At 40.9% G+C, this 22,873-nt stretch overlaps 1 protein-coding gene across 1 annotated transcript; it reads right to left on the bottom strand.

The window, feature by feature from the left end:
* Positions 1-5,368: 5,368 nt before the first annotated feature.
* LOC146813140 (olfactory receptor 5V1-like) lies at positions 5,369-6,301 on the bottom strand. Its single transcript, XM_085614712.1, has one exon. It carries the CDS (start codon positions 6,299-6,301, stop codon positions 5,369-5,371), a length of 933 nt encoding a protein of 310 aa, XP_085470838.1.
* Positions 6,302-22,873: the final 16,572 nt, after the last annotated feature.

The raw sequence follows: 22,873 nt of genomic DNA, 5'->3' as shown, positions 1-22,873 counted from the left end.
ACTGCATTGTATACTTGCTGTTTGCGTCTGTCATGCTGACTTACAATGCATTGAAAGGAACCACTGTGATGGCAGTTCCTGCCAATGCTAGAAATGTCCACTGTACGATTTCATAACCATTTCTAAATTTGTTGGGCGACACCTACGTCGGGGCAAAGTAGTGATTTACTCCATCACCCTGTGGAAGAAACAGGCCATCCGTTACCATCGCATTAAACCCTTAAACTTCTGTAACAACCAACCTTTATAGAACGTTCAGCACTTCAAAAGATCAACCACTGGAACTGCAACACCTTCCCATACAACATAATAGAGGCAGTGAATTTCTACAAAAGTTTAAGTTACTACACATGTGTACGTTTGTACCAAAGTGAAGTTTGAGAATACTGAAAAAGTAGTAAACTTACTCAAAAATGCAAGTAACATCAAAGTTGCTGTTTGTGATTATTACTTTGTAGCATGTTTTATAGCATGATTGTCATACTACAAAACATACTGAAAATGCAGTTTGTGAATCAGGCATGAGTGGGCAGATGGATAGATTCTTGGAGCAGAAGGAGATTGTTAGATGATGTATTGTTCTTTAAAGAGGTGTTCAGATCTTTTCTAAATTTCAAATTTCCAGAATAAAGAAAGAAAGCCTAATGAAACTCTATTATCGAGAAATGCCAAAATGACACAATACCTTTTTTATGAAAATAGTACACTTTCATGGAAAAATTACATGTCTATTTGAAAAAAAGGGGGAAATAGGAATGTAACCCAATATAGGCCTAGGTAGTTGCACAAACTTTTACCTACATTTGTCCTACCTTGCTCTACATAACGGCTCTGGTGCTGTCCTTTTACCTTGTTAGGTGCTGAATAAATGTTCTGCAATTTTCTTCGAACACTAGCCTCATTTATTATGCATGATGATTCTGAGTACCACAGCAGGATTACCATCTTCTGATTAATAACTCTGTACAAAAGTAACCACTATTGTCATCCTTGACCATCAGGCCCACAGTACCATGACACATCTAGGTAGAACCCCTATCGGGCATATAAGTACCACCTCTTTGCTGGGAAAACCAGAGGAGAAGCTTGGATGCTGACACGAGACACTGATGTCCCTGCATGCAGACACTACAGCACGCATGTGGTCTGACATCCCTTGCAGGGTGTCCAACTCAGGCCAAGACAGGGTCCTTCGTTCTCTCCCATCAAGTAATGGGATTGGCTCTTTCCTAGGGGGATTCTTGGCTATACATACATACATGCTATGTACACTTAGGTACGTCGAGTTAGGGTTTGCCTTGTAGGGGTACTCATGATTACTGTCATGTGTCTATATGCCTGCGTATATAGACTATTTTAGAACAATGGTAGAAGTCTACCCTTTATTCACTCTGTTGATGCTTATAAGGGTATAAATATGTATGTGTTTCTGTCTAATGGTTGTTGCAGCACACATATTTTTCTGGTTCAATAAATACTTATTGAAAATGTCTTCTTTGTTTATTCTGTGTAACTCTCAGAGACAAAGTGAGCCTGAGAGACTGAGCGAAAAGCACAATACTGTTTTCACAATCACTAATGGGGTCAGAGTGGTCATGTTTGATAGTAGCCAGAAACTATTCACTCCTGGGTAAGGTTGTGAGGCTGATAGTGGCACTGTGAGCTAGCTGGTCTAAAGGCTAAAGTATCCTTTGGGGGTGTCTGGAATCATTCTGGACAGAAAACCCTTGGTTTATGTTGTCTAAACTCGCAGATCCGTTATAGATTTGTAGGAACTACACAACAGGGGCAGTACTAGCAGTAGATAGGGAAGAGGTAACAGAAATACATGGAGGAGGAGAGGAGGAGAGGAGGAAAAGGGAAGAAGAGGCTTATACAGAACTCTCCCTTGAAAAAAACAGGGAGATTATTGAGGGAACCCCTCTCTTATAAGAAATAAAGAGAACAACAAACATGAAGAAGCATATTTTTATTCAAGAGCTTTTCTCCAGGATGGTTTCATTAACCCAGTGAAAACCAGTGTGAAAAAAAAAATCCTTATTAGTGGTTGTTAGACCTGGCATCTCTTGGCGTGTTTCCCCTGTCTTTTTGCTTTCTGACCTCCCGGTTTTGACTCTGTTTTTACTGGTTTATTGTCTCTGCGCACTTTCTCACTGCTGTGTTGAAGTGAAAGTGCTCCTGTTGTAAATTGTATTATGGATTGGTGTTTCCATGATTGCCTTATATGATTTACTAGTAGGTCCCAAGTAAAGTGCACTGATAGTTCCAGGCCTCTAAATCAAATGCTGCTGGTGGTCCTGCAACACGGGTTGTGCCACCCACACAAGCAGCCCTGTAAAGGGTTCTTAGACCTGCCAGTGCAGAGTCTACACGCAGTTTGTAACTGCCATGTCGACTTGGCAAGTGCCTTGGGCAGTGAAAAGACTGATCTGAACTTTCTCAACTTGTTGCTGAGTATCTTTATGGGCTTGAGGTAGTACTTGCCTCCTGTTCTGAAGTCTCAGGAACCGCAAAGACTTCACTGACCTCTGGAAACTGCCTCTGGAACCAGTGTTTCAGTTGCCACAGAAGGGGAAAAGCAACCGATTCCATCACCAACTTTCTTGCTGGCTCCATGTCCTGAAGGCACCACAGAGGGCACCCCTGAGAACTCACACCACAACCCTGGTTTCACCAATGGCAATGGCCGCCGCCGCTGCCACCGAGCAGCTGCTTCGTCCCACACTGCAGTCGGGGCTAACCGATGCCAGCTCCCACCAACTACCACCCCCTGCTCTGTCACTTGCACTGTGACCTGCCAGCACCGCTTCAAGCATCTCCTCACTCCGCATTGCAGCCCTGGTCTCTCGCACTGGAAGACCGTCACCAAGCCGCTGCCTGCACCACATCCTGAGGTCACTGCACACTGCACTGCTGCACCTCACAGCACAACTCCAACGGTTGCCACGACCGACTCGCACCAAAGTGATCGGCTGCAACAAAAAGGTACTATTTACGAGTCTGACGACACCTTCACCGATGCGGTCAGACGGAACTGTGGTGTTTTGTTGTTTTCAGTACTGCGGTAGCCCCGGACGGAGCTACTGACTGCAAGGAACTGCATTTTTAAAGTTATTCTTGCAAAGTGCACACCTTTAAGTACTATATTTTGGATACTTATCAATTTGATTGGTATGGTTGTGAATATTTAAAGTATTGGATATTTTTCTAAACTGGTGTGGTGTTCTTTTGTAATGTTTTCACTGTATTACTGTTGGTTAGGTGCAAATTCTTTTCACAGTGCCTCTGAGATAAGCCTGACTGTTTGTGCCAAGCTAGGGGTGAGCAGGGGTTATTTCAGTAGTGTATCCCCTTATCCTGACTAGAAGGAAGGGTCCCTACTTGGACAAAGGTGCACATCATTGCCAACTAGAGACCGTTTTTTAACAGTGGATAGAATAAATACATTTGTTAGAATCATTTTCTCCATGTATATTTTTCATCTAAAAGACATACAATCGAATTGGTCCAGGATTGACATAGTGCCGATGGCTACAGTAATGTTGTTCCAGGTGGTTCGAGCACAGAAGTAAATGGCCTGTGGCACCTCTATGATGATAGAAGTTACTTGTTCATTCTTAATTGTTCAGGGGCAATCAGTAGAAAACTAACTCCTTGAAGAACTGAGGAACAATTGACCATAGGTTCTGTATCTTAGATACAAAAGGATCCACAATTTTACACTAACAAAGAGGTCACACGTACAAGTAGACTCTTTAACATTTGCAAGCTTAGCCCAGGATAAAAGAGAAACTGAATGAAAGCACCTTTTCCTAATAATAAAATTGTAAAGATTGTCTTTTTAAATATCTTTCACAGAAGTGTTTCTTTTGTTCTGATTCTAAAACATTATTCCTGGTTCCAGGCAAACTGTGGATGTCAAAAAGAGAGAATATTGCCTCAATGAAAAAGTATTTGAAAACCAGTGAGAGGATGGTTCATGCCTAATCCAGCACTAGGCGTCCTGTTTTGATGGTAAGCTGTGTCTTTTGCACTTTGCCTTTTTTTACTGTATGACGGCTTTATCCATGGTTTGAGTTCAGGACTACTGAAGGCAAGGAGCTCTCATCAAACATCAAAGGTGACAATATCCTGCTTGATTGAATTAAGGGCAGTCATTTCTATAAGATTTTAAAGGAAACTGTTTCCAAATAGTGACACTTCAATACAAGCGCATCTTAATTCTTGTTCTAAGATTTCCGGAAAATCTAAAAAGACAAATAAGGACTCGTAAAAATAGTTTTATATTGTCTTTTAATAAGATCGTAACTTGATATTTGCTCATTAACTTTTCAGATTCACTCAACAATTAGATCTTGATGATTCACCTAACAATGAGATTTAGATAATTCACCCTGCCATGAGATCTTGCTGATTAACCTTGCAATTTTATCTTTAAAATTTGCCAAACAATGAGACCTTGAATACACACTCCACAATCAGCTCTCAATAAACATCTTGCACTAAAAACTTTAAAAGGGCAAGCTACCAAAAGGAGATCAAAGGCGTACCTTGAGAAGCAAACTCTTTACAGAGAAGAGGAATGGATTCTAAGGTGACCACACAATCATGAAATAGGGAATACATAGTAGGAACCATGACAACAACAAACAGGTATCCCAGGTTAATACATAATCAAAAAATACTTTAATTAGCCAATTCTACAATAACTCAGAATTCTATGAAAAATGAGGCAGGGGGAGAGACAGAAAACATATTTGGGTTGGGCCTTTGGTATATGTTCATTCAATTGTCATGACTTAATTTCAAACACAAAACCAACAACTGCATATGACTTTCATAACCTTTCCACTTTTTATACTTAACACATAGAAATACTTGAGCATATGTATTTCAAAATAAAGAGTGACAAACTTTGCTATTGCCAAATGTAAAGTACCAAAGACATCCTGTGAGGCTGCTTTTCCTATTTCATATTAGTCATTATTAATAGTTGTATTGTTAGAGATGCTCAATTCAATTGCATTTACAAGGCTTAACAGCAAAGTTCAAGTACAACAGAAGTCACTGTAGTCAGCATGTTATCAACAGAATATAGACATATATTTAATCCTATAGTCTTTCAGCAGAAGACTTGTATCTAATGGATGTTAACTGGTTTTTTTATGTCACAATATTGGCTACAGAAAAATAATCCAACTTAAAGACTTTGTTGATTTTCTATTAACTCAAATGAGTTGATATTTTTGTAAACTAGATTAAGGTTTTAATATTTATGTTGATGATATTCTGACAACAATATTTAGATGCTATGCCTTAAAATGGTTGTGGGTTATTGCTAGCACTGAAATATGCAGAGTTCTTGTTTCTAAACTTGATGCTCTACTTTTCTCTTTAGCAGAGCATTTTTAAACTCTGTGTTTTTCAGACTGTATATAATAGGGTTGCACAAAGGGGTAATAGCGACGTATGCCAAAGATGATATCTTACTCTCTGACATTGAATACGTTGATGTTGGTCGCATGTAGGTAAAAACTACAGATCCATAGTATAATATAACCACAGTGAGGTGGGAGGCACATGTGGAGAAAGCTTTGTGTTGACCGACCTTAGACTTCATTTTCAGGATTGAGGAGGTTATTTTGCTATAAGATATGATGATTAAAATAAATGACATAATTGCTATTACAACTCCATTGATGTAGTTAAGTGTATCAATTATAACAGTGTTAGTGCAAGAGATCTTCAAAAGGGCTGTCATATCACAAAAGAAGTGATTAATTGTGTGGGATTTGCAGAAGGAGAGCCGGGACATTAGTACAATGTGTGGAATTGCATTTATAAGACCAGCTCCCCAGCTTCCAACAGCCAGTCTCACGCATACAGCCTTGTTCATGATGGTCATATAATGAAATGGATTGCAGATGGCCACATACCTATCATAAGCCATGACGGTAAGGAGCAGGAACTCTACGGAGGCTATGCCCATGAAAAAATACAACTGAAGCAGGCATTCAGTGAGAGAAACCTGAGTACCTTTCATAAAGAAGTAGCACAGCATCTTAGGAAAAATTACCAAGGTGTAACTGATATCAAGAAAGGACAAATCTGTCAGGAAGAAATACATAGGTGTGTGCAAATGTGGATTTGAGTAAATTGTTATCATGATCAAAAAGTTCCCCAAAAATGTAAATAGGTAAATCAGTAAAAAGGCTAAAAAGAGTGGAATTTGCAACTGTGGAAGATCAGAAAATCCAACCACTAGGAAATCTTCATTCATGCTCAGATTTTGTTTTTCCATCCATCCAGGAATGCTTCAAGATTTAAAGACACTGAAAATAAATGTACAATTGTTATTATATTTGTTGACAAATGGTTGAACGATTGGGTAAATGTTAAAGAAACAATTTATTCTGTGCATTTATAAAAATGATACCACATTTTAAAGAAATTATGAACATACTGTAACCTATTTTTACTTCTGAATTGAAATAAATATTACTTTTCTAATAAGTTGTTTTTTTAAAATGTTTTTTATCCCAAATGCTCACTTATGATTAGGGAATCAAGGAGGATGTGAAAAATATTGTGGTTACACCCTTTAGATTTCACACAAGGAGAATGTAGGTATCCTGCAGTGGTCTTTTATTTGGAGAGCAATTTGTACTGCTATCAATGGGGGTTAGACACGATCCATAGGTAGGAAAATTTGTAATTTCACAACCTGAAGTTGTACTTTTTAGCCAGAATGAGTTGCAGATCATGATATAGTCTGCTGTGAAATTTATTTTGGACCGACATGTCCTAGCATTAGAGTCCTTCACAATATATGGAGCAAAGAATTGCAAAAAGTTTGCAAATTGTGCACCAACGTTCAAACCATCTTTAATTTTGTGATGGAATCTATGTACCAATAAGGGGCATCACAAAATGTCCAGTTATAGGAGAATGTAGAATTATCTGCTTAAAAAATATTAGTTAGGCACATCAATATTTGTGACCCCCTGTGATTGGCTGCAATCTCAAGAATGGCAGCCTGCAAGGAACAGCAGACCTCTATACATGTGATTGCATCAGAAATTGAAATTATTTTCAGCAGCCCATTTTCATCAAAGGAACCAGTGCTGGGAAAGGTTTACATTTGGCCAAACAACAAGGAGAGCAGGCAGTGGTTCTGTGGGTCACTGCCTGCTTCCTCTGAGACAGCCAACGCCATTAACAGAGTAGAGGAGATCCCAATTAACACCTTCCAATGTACAAATCAGTTACCACCTCCTTTGTGATGTCAGTAGCTGATCAATAGTTTGCAACCACAACTACTGTTACATACAGTACCGAATTGCAGTTAGGAAGGAATGCATATTTCGCACCCCTTCCTAAATGTGATTCGTTGTGAGATGCAAACTCATTGTGTAAGTTACAGATGGTTTTCCAAACCACGTCATAAGTTTCATACATACCAAATAGCCATTTTGTGGTCAGAAACCCTGTAATTTTAAGAATCACAGGGTTTGCAACCACAAAACGTCTTTGTACATTTGAGCCATATAATAGCAAAACAGTAAAGAAAGATTAATTACTTTCCCTACTATTGTTCCCAGAAGGAAGATCACAGTTTGACCCAGCATACCTAAGGAGAACAAACACCCGGACTTAGATTTACTAAGACTCAACAGAGCTGTGTTGCATGAGAATATTTTGATCTTCGTGACTTGATTTTTGTCCATCATGGATGCTTTCTATTTACTACACAGCACACCATGATGAAAGGTTGGGAAATGCAACATGCAGCGTTACCAAGGTTGTAGTTTCGGTGTGACGCCCCATAACACAACGTACCACAAGACACAGTTAGGTACAGCAAGTCAGTTGTAAATGATTTGCATGACTGTGTCAATCCTGGGTCCGTCCTGAGGTGGCATAATGAGCAAAAGAATGATGGATTGGAGTGCTACCCTGAGTGATTGCCAGTAGTTGGACTTATCGCAAGCAGCCTCCCATAACATTTTGTGCGTTTCATGTACCACCCTAAGTGGCACAGGTATGCTCAGACATGGGACCCATGCTCAGTGTGTTACTGGAACCAAGCTGCACCCGGCTGATGAGCCCTTAACTAGGGCAAAACCAATCCTGGGTTTCTTTTGCTAAGTTTTTCTATATTCACAAAGGTGCAGCTTGGTTCCAGTGACATAATGGGCCCGAATCACAGAATTAACTTAAGACAAAATTCTAACTTACTACTTTTGGTATTCACCGAATGCACTTACTACTTTTGGTATTCACAGAATGCACTTACTACTTTTGGAATTCACAGAATGGATTTACGACTACTAACTTCACGTCCGCACTCGGGCCGGAAATTCCGGCCCGGAGGTGGAGCTTCCGGCCCAGAGGCGGAGCTTCCAGCCCGGTGGTGGAGATTTCAACCATGGCTAAATCTCCGCCACTGGCCGGTATCCCCACCTCCGGGCCAGAAGCTCCGCATATGGACCGGAAGCTCCGCCTCGGGGCCGGAAGCTCCGCCTCCGGGCCGGAATTTTCCGGAACAGTCAAGTTGGGGATAGATACCTTATTGGGCACTCTAGAAGGTGTCCAGATATGTTCCAACCCCAATAAGGGGTTGGCAGAGGTAGTATGAGACACCCATTGTTGACTTCTTTGGAGTGATGCCTTCTTAGCTGACATTGCTGGTGTTATGATGCAGAATAGCAATCAGCAATAACGTTCTAGATCTGGCACCAGTAATGTTTTTACTCAGCCAGGAGCCATCATGTCCAACGTTCAGTCCTTGCATGGAGAACAGGAGGCCTTAGATAATTTAATTTGGGTGCAAAGATGGACTCCTTCATGGCAACAACTAGTGCCCTCAACAGCAAGTCATTGCTCTTTTGCAGAACCAGCAAGTCCTTACCAGAGAAAACCACGTACCCTTTGTGACATTCACTAATAGTCTGGCAAAAATGGGGCATACATCTTCAAGATCTAATGTTTGTGCATCAGAGTCATCAACCAATTCACCACAGCTTCCAATTGTACCTCAGCAAGCAAGGAGGCTGAGCATTTATCAGAGTATGAAGATCTCATGTGTGTGATCATGCCATCCTCTTTACATTCAAATGCAGTCTTCTGTTGGTGGCATGTAATTACGCGTGTTCCTCTGTTCTTGTCATGAAGCATTCTTCTTTGCTAATGGTAGTGTTTAGTAGGTCAATCTTCATTTGTGTATCCCATGTTTACTGTATGCTTTCATTTCCCAATGTAATTCTTTTTGTTGCTTGGCTTTTCTCTTCTAAAATAAACTTTTGTTTTACCAACAGCTTAAAGTTGTCAACCTTGCATGGTGATAATTCCACTTGACAAACATTAACCGAGGATAAAATATGACCAACAAAAGCCTTCATATAAAATTTGTTTTAAACAGGAAAAGAAGGGTTGTGTCTAAATTAACTTCAGTAGTGTGCAATGTCAGATTCCATGATATCACACACTGTCAAGCCTTATCACAATTTTGAATAAGCACCCCACATTGGTACCCATTATTCAGCCATATGAATACATTTGTATACACATGTCAGGTATACGTGTCATTTATCCATCAGCTGCTACATTATGAAGAGTGATACAGATCACAATTTACATACGGTGTTATATTAAAATAAGTTGCAGATCAGTAAATAAACTAAACTTGCACAACATTCTTCAGTAGGCTGTACACTCACTGCATATCATTAGGTGTATAATCTCCAGGAACTACTGTGAATAATGAAATATTTGTTACCATCAAGGGCACTTCTGGAGCCACTCAATGAAAGGAAACACATGGCAAATAGTGTGTAACGTATATGAAGTTTGAGTGTGAACTTTGTTTCACACAAGGCAAAGGAAGGAAAACATATATTCACTATGTCCATTTCATGTGAGACTCACAACCTGTGTTGTGTACCCTTTGGTGGTAGAATAAAAAGTAACTGACATTGGCCAAGTTGTGTCACATGATGCTGCATTGCTAATTTGGACCCAGTCCGTGGGTTCTGCATGGGCCTTCACAATATATGGCCTAAGTTAATTAAAACCTATTCTGATCTGTTAAGAGTGGAGCTCATTTAAAATGGTGCTGGATTTCCTTGAAGCTGACTTGGTTCACTTTGCCTGTATTCTCATTGAGGTGCTCTTCTCTGTCCCATGTGGTGTGGTGGACCCTGTTGAATTTGATGAGAGGCTTGTGGCATTGCTTGGGAACACATGCCTGTTGATGTTTCTGCTCATAGGTCCTCCACATCTTGCTAAACCATGAGCATCCGCCTGAATTCTTGCATATCTTTTAAGCTGCACACTGCTTTCATTGATGTCCAGCTATATTGGCTACACATGGAGAAATAAACTAACATTGAATGTATATTGATCTCAGATTTAATAACCTTAGTAAATCTGAGATTGACTCAAAAACCATGGGTGAATACATGGGAAGCCCCGTGCTCCACTTACGGAACGCCTTCCCAACACAGAGTAATGCAAACCACACAAGGCCATGCCAGGTGCCTTGCATTACTTGTTATATATAACTAGCTAAATATAACACTAAGTCCTTGCATCTCTTTATGTCATCTTGCCTGTCGGAAGAGCAACACACAGGCTTAGTAACTCTGGCACTCAATTTGCAACTTATGATGCTCAGGTGACGTCTGTATTAGTCTGATTTTTTGCCCTCCTAAGCCCACGTGTAGAGATGAGGTACGTATATATGGAGGATAGTTACAGTATTTTTCCAAGTGGACTGCAATCACCTACATACATACACGTAGGTGTATAAAGCACCTTTTGATAATATTTGATGGAGGTATAACTTACTTCAAAAAGACAATGCAGGCTGAAATGCAGCCACACTTGCAACATGGCCTTAGATTGGCTTTTTGGTGTTGATGGGCACACAGAGGGCCTGTGCTAGGAGGCACCACAGAACGCACACATTATGCCCATTTAAGTGTCATTACTGCTGCCAAGTTCTCATGCAAGACAGAGAAGCATTATGCTGCATGGATGGGGTTGGGAGCCTCTGGATCATGTTGTAATTTGGCAAATGCCATACATATGTAATGCCCCAGGCCAGTGGAAGCTGTGTTGTAAAATGGCAAGGGCTGTGCTCCCAATTGACCTATAGGTCTCTGCAACTTTTTATACTATGAGGCCAGGACTGTCAAGCTGACATATATTTTTAATTCTTCCACAGTACATTTTCTGTGTAGATGTCTTATATTAGGAAGAGAATTGTTATATGTATTATGTGGCCCTGAGCAGTGTCATGCCACTTCATTTGTGTTAGTGACCACTGAACGTCATATATGAGTTTGATATAATGATCAAGCCTTGTTAAAGAATTTCTTTGTTTCTACAAGCATGGAACTGCACATGCATCCAACCATGATGGAGTACAATATGTGGCTAGTGAGTGGGAGTTTGTGAGGGTCATAGCAATACAGATACAAGATATACAATGAGCATTGATGCTATAGAATGAGTGTGTTGTAGTGTAGTTCCTATTTCCCTAATAGGCTCTGTGCATTGGAATAATATACCCTATAGATTTGGCATAGGACTGAGGTCAGTATGCCCCTATCGAGTACAATAAACTTAATTTACTTACTACCAGCTAACTCAGAGGCCACTAGAAACTCCTTGTAAACAAGAAGGGAGTAGTTTCTGGCAACCGCATAAACTTTGTTTCCCTTTAGAAGTGGAACACTCTCAGAATCGTGGAAAAAACAGATAACAGTTTCACTCAGCTAATCGTGCATGCTTAGTTTCTTCAGAGTTACACAGTAAGAATAGATGGGCGTGTCAATAAAAGGATTTATTGAACATTCTTTTTTCTCATTTAAGAGATATGAGCTGTTACAATCACAAGACAATATGCAAGATATATTATGTACAGCGTAAGCAGTAGAAAGAAATAATACTGCGCTAGCATTTTTTAGCTTTGGCACATATATTCATATACATAAATAACATAGGCTAAACATGCGACTACTCATAAGATGCTTCTCTAACTAGTACTACCCCAGTGTACCTATCCTAAGTGTAGTACAATGTAAGAAGTAGGTGCTGTATTCTATAGGATGTTATTCTATAATTTAGTATAGTATGCCAAGAGTCCCTCTAGGTTCTAGTCAGCTCCATACCTTTAGAATGAGAGAGGTGGGAATCTCTTTCCGGGTCTCGAACTCTAACACCTCGTGAAGGGAGTCAGAACACTGGAAGCTGGATTCTCTGCAAGCAGGGATGACAGCGTCTCTTGTCAGTGCGTCAGGCCGGGACACGGGCTCCTCTAAAGTTGAGGTCTCCTCCTTACTTGCCGCACTTGCTGTGGCAAGGGAAGGTTTATTTATACCTGGAAGGTGCTTAGGAAGGTTTGCATTGACGTAAAGTCGGGCAGAGGAAGACGTCATGAATGAACCCTTAAGGAATAGCGGTTCACGCATAATAAATGAGTTCTTGGAGAAATCAATAATCCTGTGCTAGGGGAAACTCTCAAGAGCTTAATTGTCTGGTTTCTAAGAACTCGTTGTGACATTGAGGTGTACGGATATAGGTGACCATGCCTGTATTTGGATAGCATGGCTAATGCCTAAATAAAGACTGGGATCTTATGCCTATATAAGGGCAATACGAATTGTACCTATATAGGGGCATGATTCAGGAAAACCTATATACGGACGCCTAAAGCGAAATACAACACCCACTCCTCTTACGAATGAGCGATAGTGCTAAATGCTAAACAATACAATTCGAAACATTTAAAACTGAGTACCACATGTTGCTAAAAACATTTGTAAAAGCATTCTAAAAGAATTTCTCTATTAAAAAACTTTTGCTAGACATGAAATGCAAAGGTATTGTACGTAGTAAAGCAATGTTTCATTCTAAGCATATTTTGACAGTTAATGCAAAATGAATGACATAAATATATACATATGACAAAATGGTTCACAATTATTGAAAACTCAAAGCCATTTCATGTCATGTCATGGAACTTAAATGAAAGTGTGGTAAATAAAGGTGACAATGGTGTCTCTGGAAGTATTTGAAGATGTCCGTTCTACTGTAAGCAGATTAAATTGCCATGAAAATTAAAATTTAGAGAGGAAAAAAAACCCATCAATTTTAGGAAAAGTTCCAAGGTTTGTTTTTGTTTTGAAAATATGGAGGCCAAATTCATAGCTTTCCCTGTACACTGTGAGCCGAATCAAAAGTGAATGTATGGGTCTGGTGAAAACATGAAATCCTCTATTCCTGTATACAAAAGATTGTCTACCGATGTCGGTGATAGTTGGAATACCTCGTTTAGAAGCTTGACTGCACATAGATGTGAAGCATCACCTTCAGCATTGGATGCTACAGCAATGTTTGCGTCCGTTGTTACCTGTGTGCCTGTTGATCCATCTCGTACCTCAGCAGTAGTATGTTGCGTCTGTGAGATGTCAACGAATGCCGTCATCAGGATTGGTAGCCTCTGGGGACAACACAGAGCATGGGCCGTTATCGGGTCCAGCAGAGTATCGATATCCGTTGGCATGACTGATGGGAGTGTTAGGCAGATGTCTAGCCCGCATTCTTCACTGCAAAGCAGGCAGCGTAGAATAGGTATGATGCAATCTTGCCAGAGTGGTCTGAATGACAGAAACCATGTTGTATTTAATTCTCATAGATGAGGTATGCCCAAAAGTTGCACTATGCACTCACGGCACTTCTGTTCTAGGAGACCTTTCTCCAAGTTGCTGGGAGTGATGCCGGTGGATAGGCTTGCCATAGGGTGGTAATAGGAATAAAAACAAGAATGGAGGACCACCAAACACCGAGTGCACGAAGTTTGGAATGATTCCGAGGACTGCCTGAAAAGGTATTAACAGTCCTGAACATATGGTCTTAAATACATGTACAATGCCGCTTGTAACAGACATTTTTAACATATATCCCATCATTTCTGCGGAATGTATAGGGCAGTTTGTACGTAACAGAGCCTGTATCTTAGCCGAAGTCCTTGCAACTAGTAGATCATAGGTTTCTTTGGCCGAGGTCAAAGGCACGGTTTGTTTCAAAAGCATGGCTTTCAGTCTGCTGAAAGTATGAAAATGTATAAAAGAGACATTCAATGAAGGCCATAGAGGCGACTCCCTGACTGTGTCTATTTGGGGGAACAATACTTGCATGCCACAAGTAACCCTGGAGCTAACCGTTACCAGATATGGGATTCCTGGCAACATGCTACAGCAACTCTGATCATTCAACATGAGGTAACTCCCATTTGAAAGCTGGCCAAACGTTGGATTAATCAAAACAGCTGGTGAACCTTGCAGGTGGCAGGACAAGTTTGCCACTGAACCATTGCAAGCCCCGTGTAAAGAAATGTCCCGACATATGAGTGAACCGCTCAGTGCATTTTCACAGTGTGTACCGCTTAGAAACACTTCACGCCCCCCACTCCAACATCTGCGAGTGTAAGGTAAATCCCAGGATGTCTTAATGTGTTCTTTACCCAACCTTTCATATTTGCCTGCTTGCATTTGTTTGAGGCAATACTGAAAATGGAAAGTTGTGACAGGCAGAGTTATTTTGACATGAATGATCGATTCTGTAGCTGTTTTTTTCTACTACCAGTTTTTCAATGCTCAGCACTGTATACTTTGCTCCCCTTTGTGCCAGTTTGATCTGTTTATCCGTGAGATTGTATTCAGAAAACAGAGCGGACGTGTTGTTAAAACGCCAAAGCACATAGCCTGCACACAAGGATTGAAGCGTCCAGCCTAATAACATAATAAAACATACCTGAGATTGGCCTTGTTGCAGCATGGCCAAATCCTGTTCCAGTATGTCCATAGCAGAGGATACAAGGTTGCCCAGTGAATATATTCTGGATGACAGAGTCGTTAATCCATTGTCGACCACAGCGAGAGATTTCTCTAAATTAATACGATCAATTTCAAGTATTCTTTCTGCGGCCTCTGCTTGTGTAATGTTCCTTATTTCATTATAAGCAGCATAAATGCCGGCATATATGAAACGTTTTTGACGCGGTTTTCTTGGACCTAGCAAGAAATCCCTAAGGTCTGCGCCTTCTTTAAGTAAAGATAGGTGTTGTTTCACATCCTCGAGTGTAGATTTTTGTAGCCAATCCAGGCATAATTTTCCTACACTGTATGTTGTTACTACCCCTGTATGCGGTCTTTGAACATAACATGGGTCTGGCCTATTGATAGTAAAAGCCTGTATTCTTTTCAGGAATCTTTCTTGACAGATGTTCGTGTCTGTGGGCCAGAGCAACCATTTTTTCCCCATTCAGGATATGATCTGTTGCTTTGTAGAATTGTGTCTACTGTGACCGCTCCCTGTGTAGTGCTATTACTTGCAGGTTTTGGTACAGAAGGTGTGTTCATGTCTTTGATCTTGGCTAATCCAAGGCAAGACGTTTGTTGTACAGTGTCATTCAAAAACATTATTTGCTGTGGCATGATGCAGGCTCTAAACAAAGCTTCTATCCCCTGCATTTGCCAATCTTTTGAACCCCAGACAGATTGTGTGTCAATTGTGTCTTTCCAAAAGTCGAACCCTTGTCCATACAGTTGGGCTATAAAGGCTGCAGAATAAATCTGTTTTGAATTAGCTAACATATTTTTCTTTCCTGTTTTGTTTATATTTTTAAAGTAAAAGGATTCTGCATTGGACGTATTGTACCCTGAAAAATATAGAAACCTATTTGCAAACGTTTTTGAACTACCCCTTGGTGGTGTAGGACAATGTTCTAATTGGTTATATATAAATACATTTCTAGGTGTTGCAGTTTTATGCAAGAAATGATGACCATAGTGGTTGTAACAATAAAGCTGTTCATAGTCTGATGAACCCTCTAAGTTTTCATTGTTAGAGAATGCAGCAGACCTTTCTAGATCAGACATCATATTATCTCAAAGTCCCAATCATCAGAATAGGTACTAGAGGTAATAAAGTCACTTAATGAAATTTTAAATAAGTGTGTGGAATCTTCAAAAGTTCAGACGGGCTGAATATATCATAATCCGTTTTGTCCCAAACTATACCATCTTGTATAGGAACGGCTGTGATGTTCACTGCTGACAAGTTTCTTGCTTCACGATGGGATGATTTGTGTGGTTTCAAAAGTAAGTTCACATTTTTACTTTCAGTGTCCAAATAAATATATCTTCCATTGATCAGCACACTAAGAATCACTACTAAAGCTAGCCAAAGCAGAAAGAAAAATATTCCAGAAATTATCCATAGTTCAATCCATTGTGAAACCAGTTAAGTTTTTTCCAGGAAATGAAAAAAATCTTGTACTTGATCTTTTAAAGTTCTTTGGGCTGGCGTCGTTTCAGTCTCACTTGGATCCTCAGAAAACGTATCAAAGTTAATGCCCCAAATACATGTTGTGTAATGTACGATCCTTAGCAAAACACCCAATTGAAATATGGAATATCATCTCCTCCCACTCCCCGAGCTTTGTTTCATTACTGAAACCTGGCTAACATTGACTAACCATCCATCGATCAACTTGGCCATTCCAGAGAGCTTCAAATTTATACATCTTGATAGAGTGGGCAAAACCGGGGGAGGCATTGCCATAGCCTTTAAAAACCACCTAAAGGTGCAGTGGATGTCCACATTAGGCAATGATAGCTTGGAACTAGGGATTTTTAAAATTACCATGTCCCCCCTTGGACTCCTGGAATGGAGCACTAATCTACCGACCTCCAGGCCCGAGCGCAAATTTTCCCAACTACCTGATCGAACAAATTGCTATGCAGGTATTAGACTCCAGCAAATTTATCTTGTTGGGAGACTTTAACTTTCATGTGGAAGATCTCGCTAACCCAGAGGTAAATAAGCTCATCACTAGTCTTTACCAAATTGGTCTCTCTCAAAGGGTACTTGGCCCCACTCATCGGGCTGTTAATGCCCTGGATTTGATTTTCACTAATATGGAGCACCTTAGCAGCTATACTCCTTATCCTTTAACATGGACTGACCATTTTATGGTCATGTTTACCTATCTACCCCCGTCTGCTTTGACTTCAATCGGATACTTGGAACGGAAGAAGAAGGAATCACGTAGGCCTTGGCATAAACTTACGTTGGAATCCTTTAATGAGGTGTGCCACCCCCATTCGAGGGAACATGGCTCCAATGACTCTGACGTCTCCAGCTTGCTGGAAGGTTTTAACTCTGAGTTAGTGACAGCACTGGACTTAGTTATTCCTCAAATAAAACATAGCCCAGTCCAGTGGCGGCAATCCACCCCCTGGTATACAGTCGAGTTGAAAACTGGCAAATCCAACTGCAAGACACTGGAGAGACGATGGAGAAGTAGTAAAAACTTAATGGACAGACAAGCCTATAAACTAGCTTTATCTAGCTATCATCAGAACATAAAAACAGCCAGACGAACCTAAATTCTGAATCAAATTGATCAGTCCAATAACTCTTCTAAAGCCTTATTTAACGTAGTTAAAGACTTTGTTTCAACTCAAGCCTGCAAACAGTCCCCAGTCGAATCTCAGGAACTCTGTGACTCAATAGCCAGCTATTTACATGATAAAATCTCGCTGATCTATGCGAACTTTCCAACTACTGAACCTCAGAACCGAACATTTACAACTGAACTAGATGACTTGGTAACACCATCTGCTTGTTTTCTTGACCAGTTTGAAATAACTACTCTTGACGAGATTGCTCATTTACTACCGTCTGCAAAATCTGGTGCGCCTGGCGATTCATGTCCCCCAAAAACCATGGCCCTTCTTTCTCCCAGCTGTGCGCCGTAAATTCTTAACATTTTCAATTGCTCGATTCAATCAGGCACCAACCTTTCCATCTGGAAGGAAGCTTATGTACAACCTATCCTGAAAAAACCCACTGCCGACCCTCAGGTGCTTAGCAACTATAGACCTATATCTCTGCTACCCCTTTTGGGCAAGCAACTGAAACTATAATAAATAGGCAACTAATCTCCTACCTAGAGCCTGATAAAATCTTAGACCCCTCACAATCCCGATTTCGTCCAGGTTTCAGTACGGAGACAGCCATTGTGGCAGTTACTGATTCTGTGAGACAGGTAGTGGATGCGGGGGGATCAATGGTTCTGATCCTCCTAGATCTCTCCGCAGCATTCAATACCATTTCTCATCGACTGCTCGTGGAGAGACTACACTCATGTGGCATCTGAGGCTCAGCCCTTAAATGGCTCGTAAACTTTTTGTCAAATAGATGGCAGACCATAATGTTAGGATCGTATTTGTCCCAGAAATTTTGGCTAGACAAGGGTGTTCCTCAGGGCTCTTGCTTAAGTCCTACACTCTTTAATGTTTATATGGCCCCTCTGGCCAAAATTGTCGAACCGTTAGGATTCGAAATATTTCTTACGCTGACAACATTCAACTGATGTTCCCTATCGGCTCAAATCTAGAAGATGAGAAAACGCGATTCTCAGCAGGTATGCTCGCCATCTCAAATTGGATGATGGAAAACTGCCTCCAGCTAAACCCTAGCAAAACTGAGCTTATGCTTATGGGTAAAGCCTCAACCATCTGGATGGCTGACTGGTGGCCTGACCAGCTGGGAGCAGCTCCCATGCCAACTCATTCTGTAAAAAATCTTGGACTAAAACTGGATCAGAATCTTACGATGAAGGACCACATTGCAACTACCATCAGTTCCTGTTATTATGGTCTACACCTTCTACGCAAAATACTCCCCTACTTGCCAATGAAATATCGAAAAACCGTGGTCCAGGCGATGGTGATGAGCCGTCTGGACTACGGGAACGAGCTATTGGCAGAAGTGGGTGAGACACTGCTCGGCAAGTTACAAGTGATTCAAAACACCGCTGCAAAGATGATATTAAACCATCCTCCAGGTTCCTCTTCAGCCCCTTTATTGAGAGAGCTTCATTGGTTACCAGTGAAAAAAACGCTCTTTTTTCAAGATTTGCTGCCTTGCCTTTAATGCTCTAAATCGTAAGGGTCCTCTCTACTTAGAACAGAAATTTACAAAGCAGATCTCGGGTTGTAATCTTAGATTCAACTCACTAGCTCTGTTAAAGGTCCCCCGTATACGTCTTTTTTCGAACAGGGGGCAGAGCCTTTTCGTACATTGCCCCCAGGTACTGGAATCAGCTCCCAATGGCCCTACGGAAATGCACTTCTTACCTGGTTTTCAGGAAACAGCTAAAAACTTTTTTGTTCTAACTACACTCACTAAATGATACCAACTTCTTCCTCCTCTCACTAGGTAAGCGCTGAGATGCCCCCGGGTGAGTCGTGCGCTATAGAAGAATATTTAACAATGAAATAGCCAGAAGCAGTTCTGTCAATTGTTGGAATTGCATCAGGATTCATCGAAATCGCTGGAACCAGTTGATCACGTGTTACGTTTGTGTAGACAGGTGTATCAGGATGAACTGCTACTTGAGTTTCAAGAGGGATGAGTTCCATAGCATTGCTGCTTAGTCCTTAATTTCTTATTGCTGAATCCTCAATGGTTAATAGTCTTTCAGTCTGAACCTCTTGGATAGTAGCGAGAGGAGGGCGTCTGCTACTTGGTCGGAGTCCACAAGGCCTACTGCTTAGTATTGGCCACATAGTGTGGTTTGATGAGGTCGATTGACACAAATCTTTTCTCCTTTTTTCCAGCAAGGGGCGGCAGAAGTACTGTTCTTGTTCCGTGGATGGCTAGGACAGGTACTGGCTGTCTGTAAGAAGGACCAAATTCCTTCTTGGCCGCAATCTTCTCTCTGACTAGATCCTCACTTTTGGGATCCAGACAGGCCTTGCTGGGACGTCTGGATTTTCCCCAGTGGTGGTTCGCTTCAGGAACACGTTGCTTTGTTTCGATCTTAGTTCATTTAGATCCTGTAAAAACAGACAAACGATCTTTGCTATCAAAGGTTTTATTTTCCACCACTGTGCCTTTACATTCGAGATCAGGAACATTTCTTGTCCCAAATAGGACCTCATATGGAGTGATCCCCCCCTAGAGAACTTCTTGGCAAATTGTTTAATGAGCGTTGCACCCCATAAAGTTGTTTGACCCACCCAAAACATGAACCTAGTACTCTAGCTGTTATAGACTGCTTTATGTCCCGGTTTTTCCTTTCAACAACAGAATTTCCCTCAGGATGAAATGGAGAGGAGTACCGCAATGCTACGCCCAAACTGGCCATGGCTTCATTTGTAAGCCCGAGAGCTAAACGCAGGACCCTGGTCAGTATGTAGTGTGCCAATTGCGTATGTGCCGATAAAGACTCGCAAATCTTTTAAAACAGTTCAAAGCGTCAGCCGAGCACTGAGGCCACATCCATAGTATCCTTGAGCACGAATCCACTGCGACCATTAAATATTTATAGTTACCGTCCCTTTGCAAGAGACTGCAGTGGTCCAGGTAAACACAAGCTAATGGTTTGTCTGAAATCAACAGGGGTTTCTACGCAGGACGTTTCACTGTGGAGACTTTCATCTGTTGGCATATTTCATATTCCAAAACATAGTTTTTGGTCTGTTTACTAATGCCAGGCCAGCAATATCTTTGCTTTAGTAAAGATACTGTTGCAGAAACACTTGCATGGGCAGAGGCTATCCCTTCATGTGCTGCTAGGATCAGTCCTAATCTACGTTCCATGTTTGGAATCACCCGCTCCAGCGATTCGTGCAAAAGGAACGTTGTTCGCATCAATTACATAAGGGTACTTGAGTGGAAATTTCTTTGGTAACGCTGCACCACTGCCTTTGCTTGAAGCATTGACAGCCAACAATATCTCACTGTCTGTTCTCATTTTTGAACGAGTGATCGCAGTTACGGAAGCCGTCTGAACAGCCCTCTTTGCGGCTTCATCAGCCAATGAATTCCCTGCAACGTGAACACCATCACTTTGATGACTCATCGTATGTATCACGTGAGCTTTTGGTGGTTCGTTTATCAACTGAACTACTTGTTCCCAAAGCGTTTTATGCTTTATTGTGCCACCTTTTGCATCTTTGAATCCATTTGAAGCCAATTCTGTAAATATTCAATATATGACTGGACACAGTAAAAGGAATCGCACACTATAAGTGTGGGGAATTCGCATTCTGTATTCTCAAGTGCCAGTTTGAATGCTTGTAGTTCAGCTAGCTGAGCTGTACAATCTCCTAGAGATTGAGTTTTAGTGACTATTGGTTGGAAGTTACCATCGCGCATGCAACCTTTAACGATTGCTCCTGCTGCACTGTAAGCTTGCTTACTCCCTGTAACGGGTTGTGCTGATCCGTCAGTATAAATTATGAATTCGTACTGATCGAGAGGCAGAATTTCAGTGGGCAGAGGACATTCATGTTCATATTGCAGGAACGCTTGTGTTTTTAAATCTGGATCAAAAACATATTCAACATCCATTGCAGCAAGAGAATTAACCCATTGTGTCTATCTAGGATTTAAAGCTTGTGCATGTGCAATACGTGCTTTTGTAACCGCCTCCAAGGCTGGTACTGGAGTCACGACAATAATGCGTTTCCCCTGAGCTAGAGCTCTTTCTTTTGCTACAGCGGTTTGAACTGCTGTCAGTATCTTTTCTTTTGAAGTGAAACGCATTTCTGCTTGTGTATACAAATGTGATATGTATGCTATTTGCACTTTTTTACCCTCATTAAATGTTAAATGGGTGAATCCGCATTGACCCGAAATTATTCAGATCACTAAATTGCGTTTATTTACGCGTGTTTGTAAATGATTTGTTGCTAACATGTTAGCTCGGAGTGAACGCTGGATGTCTGTGTGTTCCTGTGTGTTCCTGTGTCCAATGTTTTGTTGAAAAATCAGGTTTGATTCATTCGTAGAGAGGTTTAACCCTTTCTGCGCAATTTAGAATGTAAGTTCTTCCAAAATATAAGAAACCCAAGATGGATTGTAAGTTTTTCAGTGTTTTTGGAGGTTGGAGCAGAGCACAATTTTCTAAAAAGTTAGCTGCCAGGCTCTTGACTTAACTTGAAAGCTCATATCCTAGGAAAAGGACATTGAGATGCGCAATTCTGTATTTTAAAGTTGAATTTATAGCCCTCAGAATCGAAGCCCAGTATAATGGTATTCAACCTATTCAAGTGCCTATTTAGGTCATCGTCTGTCAGATAGATGTCATCGACATATGACAATACCTCATTATCATTAATTTGTAGTAACTCTGTTACTCTTGCTGAGAATAACCCCGGGCTGTTTTTGAACCCTTGTGGGAGTGTTCAAAATTGACGCTGGGTTTCCATTATTGAGAAAGCTGTTAATTACCTGCTTTCTGGTGCTATGTTTTAACAAAAGACACAATATGAAATGTCCAATGTGGTTTTAGATTTTATACGCACAATGTTATTCAGTAGTGCTGTACTATGTACATTTTGTACTGCAAATGATTTGGAACAAGTGTTCAAGTGTCTGTAATCCAAAACTAGATGATATGTGTTGTCTGGTTTGGATACAGGAAACAAAGAATTGTTCACTGAGGAGGTGCATGTTTTAATTACCCCTTGGTATTCAAGTTGATCTAAGATCTTCCTGACCTGTTTTTTAGCTTGTGCTTTATTGGGTACTGCCTTTGTGCAGTAGGTTGATTTTTTTGTTGTATTTTGTGGTGAGGTGAGTCCTCATCTCATCCTACATTATTTTTGTATAATGATGGGGCCTGGGCAACTGCCCATTTCCTGGCATAAGTATATTTTAGGTGAATTGGAATATGGTTGGAGAAGGCTGACATAATGATGTCCTCGCCATGTGGGCACTCCCTAACACATTTTGGTGGCCAGTCCTGTTCTGCTAGAAGTATATCATAACCCCTTGAACGTTTCTC

This window comes from Triturus cristatus, chromosome 7, assembly GCF_964204655.1.
Source record: "Triturus cristatus chromosome 7, aTriCri1.1, whole genome shotgun sequence".
Classification (NCBI taxonomy): Eukaryota; Metazoa; Chordata; class Amphibia; order Caudata; family Salamandridae; genus Triturus; species Triturus cristatus.
Note: the sequence above shows the minus strand (reverse complement) of the source record. Positions and strands in the feature narration are given on the sequence as shown.